The sequence below is a fragment of the Staurois parvus genome, unplaced genomic scaffold (genome assembly GCF_062004578.1).
Source record: "Staurois parvus isolate SC_StPar_1 unplaced genomic scaffold, SC_StPar_1.0 ptg000974l, whole genome shotgun sequence".
NCBI classification, from domain to species: domain Eukaryota; kingdom Metazoa; phylum Chordata; class Amphibia; order Anura; family Ranidae; genus Staurois; species Staurois parvus.
The window spans coordinates 441,093-458,259 of NW_028318770.1; the positions used below are offsets into that span (position 1 = coordinate 441,093).

Sequence of the window (17,167 nt, forward strand, 5' to 3'; positions counted from 1 at the left end):
CACTGCTTGTCAGACTCGCCCACTGAGTTCATTTTTGCCATGCCACAATCACATGCAATGCACACGATTGCAGCACGGTAGTGCAACAGGATTAAATTAAGTGGCGAGGAGACAATATAACACCTCCTCACCCCCTGTCAAATACTCTCTGAAAAGCACTGTGATCGGAGAAAGAGAGGCAGAGATCAGAACAGCCAAGGGTTTCTGGAGATTTTGACCTGGAGTGAAGAACAGGTACATGACTCCTGGGGTTTACAGCATGCAGGCACAAACACAGGTTCAACTCGGGTGGGTAGAAGAGTGGTGGGGGAGAGTCAAGATTTTTCCTATGTAATGCTTTCCTGCCAAAACCAAGCATGCATCACTGTACTAATCAGCTCCTCAGACAGGGTCAGAGAAGCATGCTGACACTGGAGGTATCAAGGGCCAGATAGGGACAACCAAAAGTCCCGATAAGGCCCTGGACAAGGCCATAGGATTTTTTTACGATTGTTTTATGCCTTGGACAAGGCCTTAGGATTTTTTTGCAAAAGAAATAGGGAATGTTCATTTAGCAAAGTGAAGCTGTATTCACTTTCAACCTGATTATATACAAGGGAATCTAATAAACACAATTTTGCCTTGTACATTATTAAATGGTTGAAATTAACACAGTTTCATTCTGCTTGATGAGCAATCAGTTTGCTAAATGAACATTATTTACTACTATAATAAAACAGCCCAAGTAAATACATTTATATGTTCCAGTAACACTTTGAGAATGTTGCGCATGCCATCATTTTGCATGTATATTATACTGTACATGTATATACATGTACATACTGTACTTCAAAACAATTCAGAATGTTTAACGAGGCAGTCTTACATTTTAGGGATAATCCCCACAGCATAAAGCACACTGAGAAAAAGTAGGGCGGGCTATAAAGAAAAAGACACAAGTTTAATGATTAATTAAGTGATAAAAAAATTATGTACTTGGTAACTATCTATAGAGTTCATTTTGCACGCTAGAGACAATTGTTTCCTAGGTATTGCTATGGTATGCTAGCATTAGAGTCCTGCTTATTACCTTTGTTCATTTATTAAAATACAGAAGGCAAAACTGATGCCATTTTGTAGATTTTATGCAGCTTTTTCATAGCAGACGATTAAACTGTTGAAAAAGAAAAGGTTTTAGGTGAATTAATCTGTTTGCTTTAAAAATGTTTATTGTTTTAGGGAATTGTGTACAAAATTATACAGTACCAGCTGGGGAAATACTCAAAACTGGCAAAAGTTTGATAATGAATGTGAATACAACCCATCAGAGTCACCAATGCTAACGTGCCTAGCAGACGTAAGAGAACCTTGTCAACTGGGATGTCGGAACCTTACTTACTGTACCAACTTTAATAACCGGTAAACATTTTTTTAACTTGATTTTAAGTTCAGCTATACTAAGTATTTCCTTACTACTATTTGTGCTACTCTTCTTTTAAAGGTCACTGGGTAAGATACCGTCCTGATTTGATTTGATATGATGTGTAGAGTGAAAGGATAGTTTTTTCCCATCTAAAACATAACGTTGAAGACTGGTCATAAAAGATTTTCAAAAACTCTGGAAGAAAGAATTTGAAAAGATGGAATAAACTTGATTCTGCGCTCCACTCCAAAATTCTGATGATCATTCATTTTAAATATTAGATCCCTCCATTATGAACAAATTGTGAATACCCAAACCCACAATCATTTTATGTGCAGTTAAGAATTTAGAATACTTTATTAAATCCAAAAGGATATTTTTTAAAAGCACACAGATGCACACAAAACCTTGTTTGGTTTTGGCATTCAGAATTTTTCTGCATTCAGATTGGTATGAGTTTTTGCTCCTTCTTTTGAATGCTGAAACTATTTTGTGTCTAAAATTTTCTATGCACCCTTGCCTAATCACATTATAAGGTATGCACCATTTACACTAAACCTCTGGTACATTTGGAAAATAAGTGTGTGCAGTTCTTCAATTTCACAGCTTAAAATAATAGAGAGTGTGTGGTGTGTATGTATGTATGTATGTATGTATATATATATATATATATATATATATATATATATATATATATATATATATATATATATATATATACACACACACACATATATATTGCCAAAAGTATTGGGACGCCTGCCTTTACATGCACATGAACTTTAATGGCATCCCAGTCTTAGTCAGTAGGGTTCGAGAGAGAGAGAGAGAGAGAGAGGTTTTTTTTTTTAATATATATAATTTTTGCAGTGTTGTACCTTAAAGTAATTATTTTTGTGACCTTCACATTTTTACAAGCTTCTTTTCTTGTGTCAACTGATACATACTGTATGCATTTTTAGAAAGCGTTATTTGTATAGCAACAGTTGTATAGCTTTTAAAGGAAGAAAATAAGAAAAAATAATCTGCATATGGGCCAGTTTTAAAGCTATTTTTCATCAAGCGGATCTTTTTGATTGTACATTGAAAAGACTATATATTCCCTTTAAGCTGCCTAATATAAAACATTGTATTGTGTGCATTAGGCACATCATTAATGCATTTCTAGTCGTATATGTATACAAATAGTTATGACTTACTAGTAGTAATATTTTTTAGTAGACAGAATGAACAGTCATTGCTACTCCTCACAAAGTCTACTATTGCTCAGTATTCATTAGGGCAGCACTGAGCAATACATTTTAATGTCAATTTTAATTTAGTTTAAACGAGAATACAATTGAGTTGATTTATTAAAGTAATGCAGTATGTTCACTTAGGAAAGTGAGCCTTCACTTTACTAAGTCAATACGGTGAATTACAAGCTAGGGAAACAAATTAAAACAGGATTTTTTTAAATATGACTAGATGTTTGAAGTGAGTAAGGCTTTACCTTATTACTTAAGTTTAGTGTAATAAGTGTAAACCTTCACTTTGTAAAGTGAACATGCTATACTCAAGTAAATCAACCACAACATGTCAAGTTACATCCAATAGCTTTGTGGTTTTCCAAAGTTATTTCTAATTTTACTATTTTCCCACTTCATCACTACACTCAGCACAGTGTTATCTACAAAAAAGTCTTTGTTGTGCAAAACTTGAATGCATTTGACTATACACTATATTGCCAAAAGTATTGGGACACCTGCCTTTACAAGCACATAAATTTTAATGGCATCCCAGTCTTAGTCCGTAGGATTCAAAATTGAGTTGGCCCATCCTTTCCAGCTATAACAGCTTGAACACTTCTAGGAAGGCTGTCCACAAGGTTTAGGAGTGTATCTATGGGACTGTTTAACCATTCTTCCTGGAGAGCATTTATGAGGTCAGGCACTGTTGTCAGACAAGAAGACCTGGCTCACAGTCTTCACTCTAATTCATCTCAAAGGTGTTCTGTTGGATTGAGGTCAGGACTCTGTCCAAGCCAGTCAAGTTCCTCCACCCCAAACCCGCTCATCCATTTCTTTATGGACCTTGCTTTGTGCCCTGGTGCACAGTCATGTTGGAACAGGAAGAGGAAGGGGCCATCCCCAAACTGTTCCCACAAAGCAGGGGACATGAAATTGTCCAAAATGTCTTAATATGCTGACGCCTTAAGAGTTCCCTTCGCTGGAACAAAGGGGCCAAGCCCAACCCCTGAAAAACAACCCCACACCATAATCCCCCCTCCACCAAACTTCATACTTGGCACAATCCAGTTAGTCAAGTACCGCTCTCCTGGCAACTGCCAAAACCAGACACATCCATCAGATTGCAAGATAGAGAAGCGTGATTTGTCACTACAGAGAACACATCTCCACTGCTCTAGAGTCCAGTGGCAGAGTGTTTTACACCACTGCATCCGATTCTTTGCATTGCAATTAGTAATGTAAGGCTTGGGTGCAGCTGCTCAGCCATAGAAACGCATTCCATGAAGCTCTCTACACAGTTGTGCTAATCTGAAGGCCACATGAAGTTTGCAGGTCTTTAGCTATTGACTCTGCAGATAGTTGTCAACTTCTGTGCACTGTGCACTTTAGCATGCGCTGACCCCAATCTGTCATTTTACATGGCCTACCACTTCATGGCTGAGTTGATGTTGTTCCCAGTTGCTTCCACTTTGTTATAATACCATTAACAGTTGAGCGTGGAATATTTAGTAGCAATGAAATTTCACAGATGGACTTATTGCACAGGTTGCAACCTATCACAGTACCACGCTTAAATTCACTGAGCTCCTGAGAGTGACCCATTCTTTTACAAATGTTTGTAGAAGCAGTCTGCATGCCTAGGTGCTTGATTTTATACACCTGTAGCCATGGAGGTGATTGGAACACCTGAATCCAATAATTTGGAGGGGTGTCCCAATACTTTTGACAATATAGTGTATCTCTCAAGACAAATGACCTTAAATAATGCAGGGCCTAGTCTTGGGCAGGATTTATATAACATCCAGGCTATAGAACTTTCTGAGGTGAAGGACCTCTAGTTGGAAGGCCACAAGGTGCCTGTTTAGGGATGGGATCCCTGAGTATGAGCCCAAAGCACATTTGGATTTGTTGGCTTTAAGGATGAAAACATTTGTGTTACATGTGATGTACCCTGGCAACATATGTACGGGTATTTATCATTGAAAACCTATTCAGAGCCACCAGTGTATGAAATTATGTATGACCATGGCATTAATGAGCATATTGGCACATGTGCATTTTGTTACCTCCTAGCACAGCATGCATTATGGTTTTTTTGACTTTACTCTTTTTTTTTTTTTGCAGTCACCTTTAAACATATCAATGCACACTGAATGAAATTGTGTTGCTGCATAACGGGAACGTGTTATTCCTAATGCAGTCAGTTAGACCAAAAAAAACTCTTTTACATTTATATTAGTGGTGTGCTATGGCTTAGCTTGCCATATCCTCAATAACAAACCATACTTGTTAGTAAATTCAGCATGTGTACTTTTAGTATTTATTCTGCCTGCATGCCACAGGTACATAATAAATACGGGGATATGATTTGCGTATCTTTTATTATTGATTTCATCTCTATATGCACATAAACTTTAGTAAATAGGGTGCAGGCATTTATGAAAAAAATAGTACATTGTATAGTGTGTTTTTTTTTCTTTTTCAGGCCAATTGAACTATTCAGGAGTTGTAATGCACAATCAGACCAAGGAGCAATGAATGACATGAAGTTGTGGGAGAAAGGTAGCATCAAGATGCCTTTCATGAACATTCCAGTTCTAGATATTCGAAAGTGTCATCCTGAAATGTGGAAGGCAATTGCTTGTTCTTTGCAGATCAAACCTTGCCATGGTAGATCTCGGGGCAGCATAATTTGCAAGTAAGTGCATCTATTATCATGATTTTCTACTTTTATTTATACAGTATTTGCATAAATATATATTTTGACAACTTAAGGCCCCATTCACATCTGGTGTTTTGTGATCTCAGGCAAAATCGCTGCGATTCTGCTGTGATCGCAAATCTCACTGCAATAATGCCAAATAGCTTTCATTGTACTTTCTTTACCCATCAACAGAATACCTTTACACCCTTGCTGAGATTATCAGCTTCACACAGATACAATGCAAGTATTCAGTCTCCAACCACAAACCTTTTTAAGTCAAGGCACCCTTTAAAATTATGGGCAATCTCAAAACACCCCATTTTAAAATGTAAAAAACTAAACTAACATTTTTACATAATGCAGCAGCTTCCAAACACATAGGATACCCAACATTAAGTGATTTATTCTTACAAGAAAATATACCTTTGCCCACTGGCACTGACTAGTGACCCAGCATTTCTCTACTCCCTCAGTTTATCTCCCTTACTCAGCTAACAAGACCCCAAACAGGCCTGCCCCTTGCCTGCAGGGGCAAACAAGATGCTTCTCAAACACCCAAAGTTCTCCATACTAATGATATCAATGACTGTTAGGATGCCAGTGGTTGGCCTGCAAAGTACCCTAGGTTGTAAATCTGCACAATAAAAACCTCTGGCTTTGTGTACCTAAAAAGCAGTCTTGATCCATCTGCTGACTTGTTAACAATATTTGGGTAATTTGAAGCAATTTTATGCATTTTGCCTAGGCACCCCTGAAGAACCCAGAAGGCACCCCATAGTGCCATGGTACTCTGGCTAAAAAAGTCTGGACTAAACTTTTTGCTCAGGCTCATCTGTTAAGAGTATTTTGGCCTGGTCACAGGAGCTCCATAGTATGTAGTCACAGGAACATTCTACATCTGTCTGCCAGCACAATGGCATAATCATGCAATTAACAGTTCAAAAGCTTCTTACAAGTATGCTTCTAAGAGCTATTGCTGATTTCCATTTGGGTCACACCAGCATGTTACCATCAGGGCATTTCCAAGACCTGGTATATTTTGGGGTGTTTAGATGACTCCTAAGCACTTATAACTTTCTGCAAGTCTAGCTTTTGTTTACACTGTCCTTTGTACTTTTTTCTAGCTTTAAGTACTCATTCACGTGGGCGTATGCATATTTTCTGCATAGTACACAGGTTCTTATGTAAAATACATGCCTAAAGTACCTGCACTTAGAAAGGTTTTGATGCGTACAGCATTTAGATGCATACAATTCCTCTAATTACTATACATATATATGCATTTACACAGGATTCTAAGTGTGCACACATAAAATACTTTAGTGACTGATGTTTTTTTTTTCCTTTACTATAAAAATAAAAAAAAAGACCAAAAATTCTGAAAAAAAACTGTTTCCCTTTACTTTCTGTTAAAATAAAAAAAGCCACAATGGTACAAAATCCCCCCCAAATTACCTTTTTTTGGAAAGTAGGCACCCTAAGGTAATCTCATTTTTTGCTACATTTTTTGAAAATGAATGCCAGTACCGAGGGGGTTAAAGACGGAGCTTGAGAATGGTGCATGTAGCTTCAGCTGCTGATCCATTAATTCTGTACCCATCCAGAAGTACTGATCTCTCTGCTTCTCCTGTTGTAAGGTGATCAGCTGGGAACAGTCAGTCGGCTCTAGGCTTTGTGAGGTCTTAGGCAAAACTTAAAATTAAGGCCCCACTCATTCACATAATGGAAAAATAATTCAAACAATCAAAATGGCTGCAGAAAGATGCACAGATCTAGGACACAGGAGATCAGCACCACTTCCAGGGCATCCTCCTCATCCATCACACACATGCAGCCAATACAACATCTGGGACCCAGCAAGGTGACAACCCCTCCAGTCCTGTGCCCTGGGAGAATTGGGAGGGGGTGTCACTAAGTCATTGCACATCAACAGAGGAAGGAGAGTGGGGGGAAACCCAGCACAGTGCAGAGAGAGAAAGGAGAGGTGGGTGGTGAGAGAGAGAGTGGGAGGGTGAGAGGGGGATGAGAAAGAGGAGGGTGAGAGAGAGAGGGAGTAAGAGAGAGACAGAAAGGGGGGGTGGTAAGTGAGAGGAGGGTGAAAGAGAGGGAGGGGTGAGAGAGAGAGAGGGGGGTGAGGAAGGGGGTGGGAGAGAGAGGAAGGGTGAGGGAGGGGGTGAGAGAGAAAGGATGAGTGAGAGAGAGGGGGTGAGAGAGAGGAAGTGTGAGAGAGAGAGAGAGGGGGGTGAGAAAGAGAGGGAGGTGAAAGACAGCGAGATGAGGGTGAGAGAGAGAAGGGGGGTGAGGGGGGTGTCAGAGAGAGGGTGGTGAGAATGGGAGAGGGGAGGTGAAAAAGAGAGGGGTGAGAGAGAGGGGGGTGATAGAGGATGAGAGAGAGAGAGGTGAGGGGGGGTGAAAGAAAGAAGTGACAGGGGGATGATAGAGAAAAAAGGGGTGAGAAAAGGAGAGAGAGGGGGGTTAAAGATAGGAATTCAGAGAGAGAGACAAATAGGGGTGAGAGAGACCCCTATCATTGTCCCTGTCTGCAGTCCCTACTCTGCACTTCCAGCCCTGTCCCTGTCTGCAGTCCCTCCTGTGCCCCCATGTCCCAGTCCTTGCCTGTGGAAAGGTGTGTGTGATGCTCTATAAGGTGCCTTCCATGCCAGCAGGATATTCATGATGGCCAGCATCAGTCAGGGCCTGTTCTTATTCTGGGTGAGGACAGGAGGTGCTCTGCTCCTTCCAGCAGACCTATTTGATGTGAGATGGAGTGGTTCCTGGCCACCTGCCATCCTCATTCTCCAGCCCTGGACAGCCTTTTCTCCGTTCATGGAAGTGGAGAGGAGGTTAAAGAAGGAGTCCAGGGGTTCCAGGCTGTGGGAGGTGCCGGGCATGCTGTGCCTGCTGTTGCTTGCATCTTTGGAGCTCTTCTTCCTCCAGGGCTATTGGTCCTATCAGCCCTCGCTCCTCACTTTCCTTGCATCCTCAGTCTCCGGGCCCACCTGGTCGCCTTGTGGAAATGGTACCTGGAGCCGGGTGCTGTCATCTTGCCTGCACCTCGATGCCTTAGCTGTTCTGTTCCCTGCACCTACTGCCACCACTCTGGGTCTCTCAATGACGAGGCCCCTACTGGCCCAGGGCACTCAGGCAGTGTCCAATTGGTCAGTCCGCCCCTGGGCCAGAGAGTCCTGGCTGGGTGGAGGGGGGAGGCCGGTGCCAGCATTCATGATTGATCACATGCAAATGAGGCAGCCATGAGTGCAAGGCCTTAGGCAACTGTTTAATTTGCCCAATTAAAGAGCCGCCTCTGGGTACAGTGTCTCTGTCTACCTAGCTGTCCAAAGACAGCTGGGTACACAGAGAAAACCAGGCAGATTGGCTGGCTGACATTTATTCTGAGTATGGCTCCTTCAAGATAAGGCAGACTCCGCCAGGAGTCCACTTGCTCAGCAGATTTCAGCCTGGATTCTTTCCTAGATACACATAATATAACTGGATACAAACATTTACAGGTAAAGTTGATCCAGGGAATATCCTCGGGCAGGAAGGAATTTTTCCCCTGCAGGAGCAAATTGGGGGGGGGGGGGTTGCCTTCCTCTGGATAACCTGTGGGTATAGGATTATAACATTTCTTTTTTTTTTTTTTATGGTTGAACTAGATAGACTTTTCTTTTTTCAGCCAGACTAACTATGTAACTATGAGGGGCCTGATGTCTCCATAAAGAGAAGCTATTACTACAGTAAAAAAAATATGACAAGTAAAATAAACTAAAGTTTGCCTTATCTTCCCACTCTTTTCACTCCTTTGCTCTGACATCCTTTTCCCACATCTTGCCTGCTAAGACACATTGTTAGCATTGTTTGTAACATTGCCCTTTCTGGGAGAGAGAAACATTGTTAGCATTGTGTGTAACATTGCCCTTTCTGGGAGAGGTACACTTTTGCTTATATGTACAGTTGCAAGAAAAAGTATGTGAACCCTTTGGGATTACGTGGAGTTTTGCATGAATTGGGCATAAAATGTGCTCTGAACGTCATCTAAGTCACAACAATAGAAGAACACAGTCTGCTGAACATAATACTACACAAACATTAGATGTTGCCATGGTTTAATTGCACATAACATGTAAATATTCACAGTGCAGGGAGGAAAAAGTATGTGAACCTTTGGACTTAATAACTGGTTGACCCTCCTTTGGCAGCAATAACCTCAACCAAACGTTTCCTGTAGTTGCAGATCAGACCTGCACAATGATCTGGAGTAATTTTGGACCACTCCTCTTCACAAAACTGTTTCAGTGTAGCAATATTCTTGGGATGTCTGGTGTGAATCGCTCTCTTAAGGTCATGCCAAAGCATTTCAGTCGGGTTGAGGTCAGGACTCTCACTGGGCCACTCCAGAAGGTGTATTCTGTGCTGTTGCAGCCATTGTTTTGTTGAATTACTTGTATGCTTTGGGTCATTGTCCTGTTGCATCACCCATCCTCTGCGGAGCTTCAGTTGGCGGACAGATGGTCGTACGTTTTCCTGCAAAATGTCTTCATAAACTCTGGAATTCATTTTCCCATCAATGACAACAATCCATCCAGGCCCTGAGGCAGCAAAGCAGCCCCAAACCATGATGCTCCCTCCGCCATGTTTTACAGTGGGGATGAGGTTTTGATGTTGGTGTGCTGTGCCTTTTTTTCTCCACACATAGTGTTGTGTGTTCTTCCCAAACAACTCAATCTTGGTTTCATCTGTCCACAGTATATTTTGCCAGTAGTGCTGTGGAACATCCAGGTGCTCTTTTGCAAACTTCAAACATGCTGCAATATTCTTTTTGGACAGCAATGGCTTCCTCCGTGGTGTCCTCCCATGTACTCCATTCTTGTTTAATGTTTTCCTTATTGTAGATGTGTCAACAAAAATGTTAGCATGTGCCAGAGATTTCTGTAGGTCTTTAGCTGACACTCTGGGATTCTTCTTTACCTCATGCAGCATTCTGCGCTGTGCTCTTGCAGTCATTTACAGGACGACAATGCCTAGGGAGAGTAGCAACAGTGCTAAACTTTCTCCATTTGTAGACAGTCTGTCTTACCGTGGACACATGAACATCAAGGCTTTTGGAGATACTTTTGTAACCCTTTCCAGCTTCATGCAAGTCAACAATTCTTGATCGTAGGTCTTCTGAGAGCTCTTTTCTGCAAGGCATGGTTCACATCAGACAGTGCTTCTTGAAACCAGTAAACCCAAAACAGGTGTGTGTTTTTTAAGGGCAGGACAGCTGTCAGCAACACATCCAATATCATCACACTGATTGGAGTCAAGGTTGGCTCACTCCTGGCTCCAATTAGCTCTGGGAGAAGTCATTAAGCTAGGGCCTCACATACTTTTTCCTCCCTGCACTGTGAATGTTTACATGTTATGTGCAATTAAACCATGGCAACATCTAATGTTTGTGTAGTATTATGTTCAGCAGACTGTGTTCTTCTATTGTTGTAACTTAGATGACGTTCAGAGCACATTTTATGCCCAATTCATGCAAAACTCCACGTAATCCCAAGGGGTTCACATACTTTTTCTTGCAACTGTATAAGAAACACATGTGTTTTTTTGTAGCTGTAAGAAGAAAGCTTTGTAATTTGGTACTTAAAAGAACAGCTTGTTAGCAGAGAGAGTGGCAATATTACTGCATATTACTAAAGAGAATGTTATATCAACACATTATCTGATCAAAAGCTCTGAGAAGTCACATCACTAGAGAAAATGATGTGAGATGTGCACATTACCTGACAGATTGCTATTACAGCTACACATTATCAGCTATACATTACACCCTACAGAATACCATGACAGCTATGCATCACATGCATGTGTACCATTAAAGCTGCACGTTATCTAATAGGTTATTTTTTTTATTGGATGCTTTGGTAGGTACATAAAACCATAAGGAAATATTTGTGTGTGTGTGTTATCTGACAGGATGCTAAGACTTCGCATTATCTGTGTGAGTTCAATGAAAGCAGCATAATACTCAAGAGAGTGATATGATAGACAGCCTTTGCAAATTTGGTTTGTATGACAGCTTTAATCTTGATGAACAATGGATGGTCCTGGCCAGAGCAGTGAACTGGGAGGTGTTTTTGAGCCAATATACATACATTAGAAAGTACTGCTGGAAGGTAGTCTTGACCAGGGTAGAAGAATTCAGGTGACGTTAGAAAGTGTGGTTGGAAGGCAATTCATGGTAGTGGGAGGGGTGAGTGAGCGGCATTATTGCCATGTAGCCTATCATAAATTTGACTTATTAAACAAAAATCAAACTATATAGAGCATTTAATCCTATGTATTCTATATGTGCTGATGTGTCTGCTCAGAAAAATTATTTGGTACAACATATTGTCTTATTATTTTTATTTCGTCCAAAAAGAGCAGATTGTGTGGAAATACTAAGAAAGTGTGGAGATCACAGTAGATTTCCCGAAAGCCACACAGCTGAAAGCATATGTGAAATGCTGTCTTCCACTGATGACACAGAGGACTGTATTCCTTTGGAAACCTATCTTCGTAAGTAACAGTCTATATTCTTCTATGAACATCATTGAAATGTATTGTTCATAATCAATTTAGAATATGAAGCTGTCACATTTGTGATTAGGTGCAGAGCAGGTCTGGACTAGCCATAGAGCATAGTGGGCATTTGTCCGGCGGGTCACGGCCGCCAGGCTGCATGTCCCAACAAACAGGGCCTCATTGGCACTGCAGAGCAATGGGGTACATGGAAAACAGGCAGCACTGTGTGCTGTATTATTCCCCAGTGAGCAAGGAACTGGGAAAATGGCCAGGAGCTCCAGTGATGCTCTTATCCCATGCCGTGCCAAGCATCCTGTATGCTTGGGACTCAGGAGGCTGTGAGGTAGGAGCTGAGAGCAGAGTGAGAGTGGCAGCCAGCAGCACTGACAGCCTGTTGATGGTGAGCACTGCTGGTCAGGACCAAGTAGGTCCCCCCCCCCATATAGACTGTCTATCTATGACTGTTCCTAAACCCTGTCAGTGGCTGGGGTAACCAGTGACAGGTGGCCAGTATGGGGCGAGGAGTTATGGGAAATGCCCACACTGCCAGCCTTATCTCTGAGGCTGCATCGGGCACAGCGAGTGGCCAGAGGGATCCTGGTAATCTGAGTGGGGCTGAGGTGGGGCTATTGGAATTAGAGGGCTTTGGGAGGTATCCCAATAGAGAGCAGAGTGACATTTAGGGGTGGAGTTATGGAGAGTAGAGGGGCATTGTTGGAAGCTTTATGGAGAGCTGAGTGGCATTTGGAAGTGGACTATGGGTAGCTAAATGGCATTTTGTGGTGGGGCTATGGAGAGGGAACTTTGTGAGCAGGGCTACTAAGAGTAGAGAAGGCCATGAAAAGTATGGGGTTGTGGGGGTGGATATGAAGAGTACAGAGGGGTGATGGGCAGGGCTATGGAGAGCTGGTTGGGGTTATGGAGCTAAGTGAAGGGTGAGTGGAAATAAAGTGCAATAACCTAATGAGGTGCAACATATCAGTGAGCAATTATGATGTGCAGTAACCTCTTGTGACCAATCAGTTAGCAGTAATGATGTTCAGTAACCTCTATCAACTAATCAGCAAGTAGAAATGATGTGCTGTAACCTCTAGCAACTAATAAGTGAGCCGTAATGTGTGCTGTAACCTCTAGCAACTAATCAGTGAGACTAATGTGTGCTGTAACCTCTAGCAACTAATCCGTGAGACATAATGTGTGCTGTAACCTCTAGCAACCGATCAGTGAGTGGTAATGCTGTGCTGTAACTTCTGCCAACCAATTACAATCACTTTTTTTTCTCAGTCCCAGTGGAAAGTAAACCGGTAGTTGTCAATATTTGTAATTTGATTTAAAAAAAAAAAAAAAAAGGGCTGCTCAGTCTAAAATGCCTGGGCCTATTTTTTGCCCCAGTCCGGGCCTTGTGCAGAGTTTAGTATTTTACACATTGCATCTTAGGAACATCGGCCCAAATAACTGTATACTTACTGTGTGGCTTATACAGTATATGCAAAAGGCAATAATTGATTGCTTTCAGATCTGATATAAGCAATGTGTAAGGCAACATTGGAAGCAAAACCTATGTAAAAAGTAGAAAAATTGTGCTTAATAGAGTCCTAAGACTAAGTTCTAAATTTACTGTATATTTGTACTGTCTCGCTGTGCTGCTCAATACAAATGAAAGGATCCAGGTATCCTTTTTCCTTGTGACAAAATAGTAGAAAACAGTTTGCAAAGCTTTTCCCCACTAAAGACATTTCAAATTATGTATGATGCAGGCATTTCTTTACTGGAATATAAATTAATGTAATACAGTAACTGTAAGGATGTATATTGCATATATCTACACAGTATTTCCCTTTTTATTGTTATCGTCTTCAGCTTTTAACATACTACGTATTTGTTTTACATAAGCCCTGTACTGGAGATGTTTCAGTTCTTCAGTGATTTATGTATTAATTGTTTACTTTTATTCACCAGCATTCCACAGATCATCCTCTGAGTCTAGCTGTGTTCACATACATCTAGCAAGTGCCGTTTGCAGGCAAGGGAGATGGACAGTACTCACCATAATTGTCAGTTTTTTAACCAGGCCCTCTGACAGGATAAAAATGATTGAATTACAATCTACAAAGATTCATGCCTTTTTATATATAAAAACATTTTTAGCCAGACTAAGGGATCTGTGTATAGGGGACAGCAGATACTGCTTTGAGTTCTCTGCTAGACTGCATTGCATAGGTGTGCCCAGCCTATTGCCATAGGATGTGCACCCAAAAGCTCAAACACATAGTACACATGGTATATACACATGGGGCAGCACAATGATTAGCACTTCTGCCTAGTAGTACTAGGGTCATCGGTTTGAATCTCAAACATGGCATTAACTGCCTGGCATTTGCATGTTCTCCCTGTGCCTGCATGGGTTTTCTCCAGGTACTCCGGTTTCCTTCCACACTTTAAAGACATGCTGTTAGGTTAATTGGATCCTGTCTAATTTGTCCCTAATGTGTGTATTGATGATTGTAAGTTAGGGACCTTAGATCGTACACTCCTTAAGGGTTAGGGACTGATGTCAATGTACAATATATGTAAAGCGCTGCATAAATTGATGACGCTATATAAGTACATGTAATACATAATGTATATACACACACACCAATTCTGGTAGATCACAAGCTTAATAATGGCATGCAATTCCAAGCTACGGTTTCTAACGTAATCAAAATCCTCTGTTGTATTAAAAGAGGTATAGACTCCAGAGAGAGGGATATAATTTTATCCCTGTACAAATCATTACTAAGACCTCATCTGGAACATGCAGTTCAGTTTTGGGCACCAATTCACAAAAAGAACATTGGGGAACTGGAGAAAGTACAGATAAGGGCAACCAAACTGATAAGAGGCATGGAGGAGCTCAGCTATGAAGAAAGATTAGAGGAACTGAATTTATTTTCTCTTGAGAAGAGATTAAGAGGGGATATGATCAACATGTATAAATACATCAGTGGTTCATATAGTGAACTCTGTGTAGAGTTATTCACTCTGAAGTCATCACAGAGGACAAGGGGGCACTCTTTACGTCTGGAGGAAAATAAATTTAATCTCCAAACATGGAAATATTTCTTCACAGTGAGAGCTGTGAACATGTGGAATAGACTCCCTCAAGAGTTGGTTCTGGCCAGCTCCATGGATTGCTTTAAAAAAGGCCTGGATTCTTTCCTAGATACACAGAATATAACTGAATACTAACATTTATAGGTAAAGTTGATCCAGGGAATATCTGATTGCCTCTCGGGGGATCAGGAAGGATTTGTTTCCCTGCAGGAGCAAATTGGATCATGCTTTGCTGGGGGGTTTTTTGCCTTCCTCTGGATCAACCGTGGGTATGGGAATGTAACTTTTTTTTTTTTTTTTAATGGTTGAACTGGATGGACTTTTGTCTTTTTTCAGCTAGACTAACTATGTAACTATGTATTTAACCAGCGCTTTTTATGGAAAAGTAAACCTGAACTAACACCTTACTGCCTGCCATCTCCTGGCACAGCTTACCTGCTCCTGGTAGGCTAATGTCTGTCCCACACTGCAGGCTGTGTTTACTACTCCCTCTTTCACTGTCTCCAGCTGCCGGTACCTCCTGTTGTAAATTCAAACAAAGCACGCTGTGGAAGGGGCAGGTACAGTGCTGTTCCCATTGGCTGAGGAGGCAGCAGAGAGGTGGAGCAACTTTAGCCTCTGGATTTTTACAGACACTGCACGGTTGGCAACCCTGGTGATTACGGTGTGCTCTTGGCACACCCATGCGCATGCCTATGGTGCATTGTCTACTTGACATGGAGCCCTATGAGCTACATGGTGTTTATTTTATGAGCTACAGTATTCATGCATGCCACAATTTGGAGCTTGCAGTTTTTTATAGTGTGTCCTCTGCATACTACTTCACAGATCACCTCATGACTAAGGAATAGCAGATATTACGGCTGCTCCTAAACCTTTTAAATTCCCCACCTAAACCTGTGACTTCCCCGATCAAAAACAACACAGACCCGCATTGGAGTTTAAAGGCCACAGCAGCCATTTTATTAAACAACATTTTTCCAAAATGACACATTCTTTGTAATAACTCACCTAATCACTACTCCCCTTCCTGTTACTCCGGATTATCTCTTTAAAGTTTAGGGTCTTAGAAGGCGACTTATATATTGACCAACCGGCTGTATCTACCACCAACATGGACTTCAAGGGCCCCAGCCGCAAATACACCTACTTGGGGACAATTTCATAAAATTAACCTTGATACAGCCAACTTACTCCTGCACCATTACTGCAGTTAATTTGCTAGGGTAGGTAAACCCATACCTGTGATGGGCCCAACCCACCTTTCACCAAAATAATAAAACCCGTCACTGCCTTCCAAGACCCTGTGACCCCTGCCAGCTGCCTTGACAAAGACCGCCAGAAAACAAGCAAACCCTTACAAAAAACAGAAACACTTCCATCCATTAAACCACCCATAACCACTAAAAGAGCAGGAAGGACCCCTGAAGATAAGCCCCGTAAACACAGAACTGTCAAACCAACGTGCAGGATGGAGGGCGGGAGAAACTTGTCCTACACTGTCCAAGCTCCGACTGACTCTGACCACTTTGGAACCACCCTACTAACTCTCCCATCCGGTCCCTCTTAAGCCGCACCCGAGCCCACTCCAATCAGCTACTACCTTTCCATTTCAAACCAAACTCCCCTATTATCCCTACGATGCTCCGCCTATCCTGCCAACCTAGTTATGTCAGGCCCTCCGCCTAATGCTGTGCATCTAGCTCCAGGCCTTATTCTTGACTAAGGTATAGCAGATATTACGGCTGCTCCTAAACCTTTTAAACTCCCCACCTAAACCTGTGACATCCCCGATCAAAAACGACACTGACCCGCATTGGAGGCTACAGGAGCCATTTTTATTAAACAACAATGTAACAAAATTACACATTCTTTGTAATAACGTAATCACTTCTCCCCTTCCTGTTGCTCCGGATTACCTCTTTAAAGTCTAGGGTCTTAAACGACAACTTATATATTGGCTAACCGGCTGTATCTACCACCAACATAGGCTTTCCAGGCCCCCAGCCGCAAATACACCGACTCGGGGACAATTTCTTAAAATTAACCTTGATACTTACTCCTGCACCATTACTGCAGTAAATTTGCTAGGGTAGGTACACCGATACCTGTGATGGGCCCAACCCACTATTCACCAAAATAATAAAACCTTCCAAGACCTTGAGACCCCTGCCACCAATGCCC

The 17,167-nt window shown here is 41.7% G+C and overlaps 1 protein-coding gene across 4 annotated transcripts in view; it reads left to right on the forward strand.

Moving 5' to 3' along the window:
* Positions 1–17,167, forward strand: part of RECK (reversion inducing cysteine rich protein with kazal motifs) — a 449,691-nt gene that overhangs the window by 257,137 nt on the left and 175,387 nt on the right. For all 4 annotated transcript variants that reach the window (XM_089657195.1, XM_089657193.1, XM_089657194.1 and 1 more), the window contains exons 10-12: positions 1,219–1,398; positions 5,117–5,329; positions 11,745–11,881. In XM_089657195.1, the coding sequence (XP_089513321.1) occupies positions 1,219–1,398; positions 5,117–5,329; positions 11,745–11,881 (530 nt within the window). The remainder of the gene's footprint in view (positions 1–1,218; positions 1,399–5,116; positions 5,330–11,744; positions 11,882–17,167) is intronic.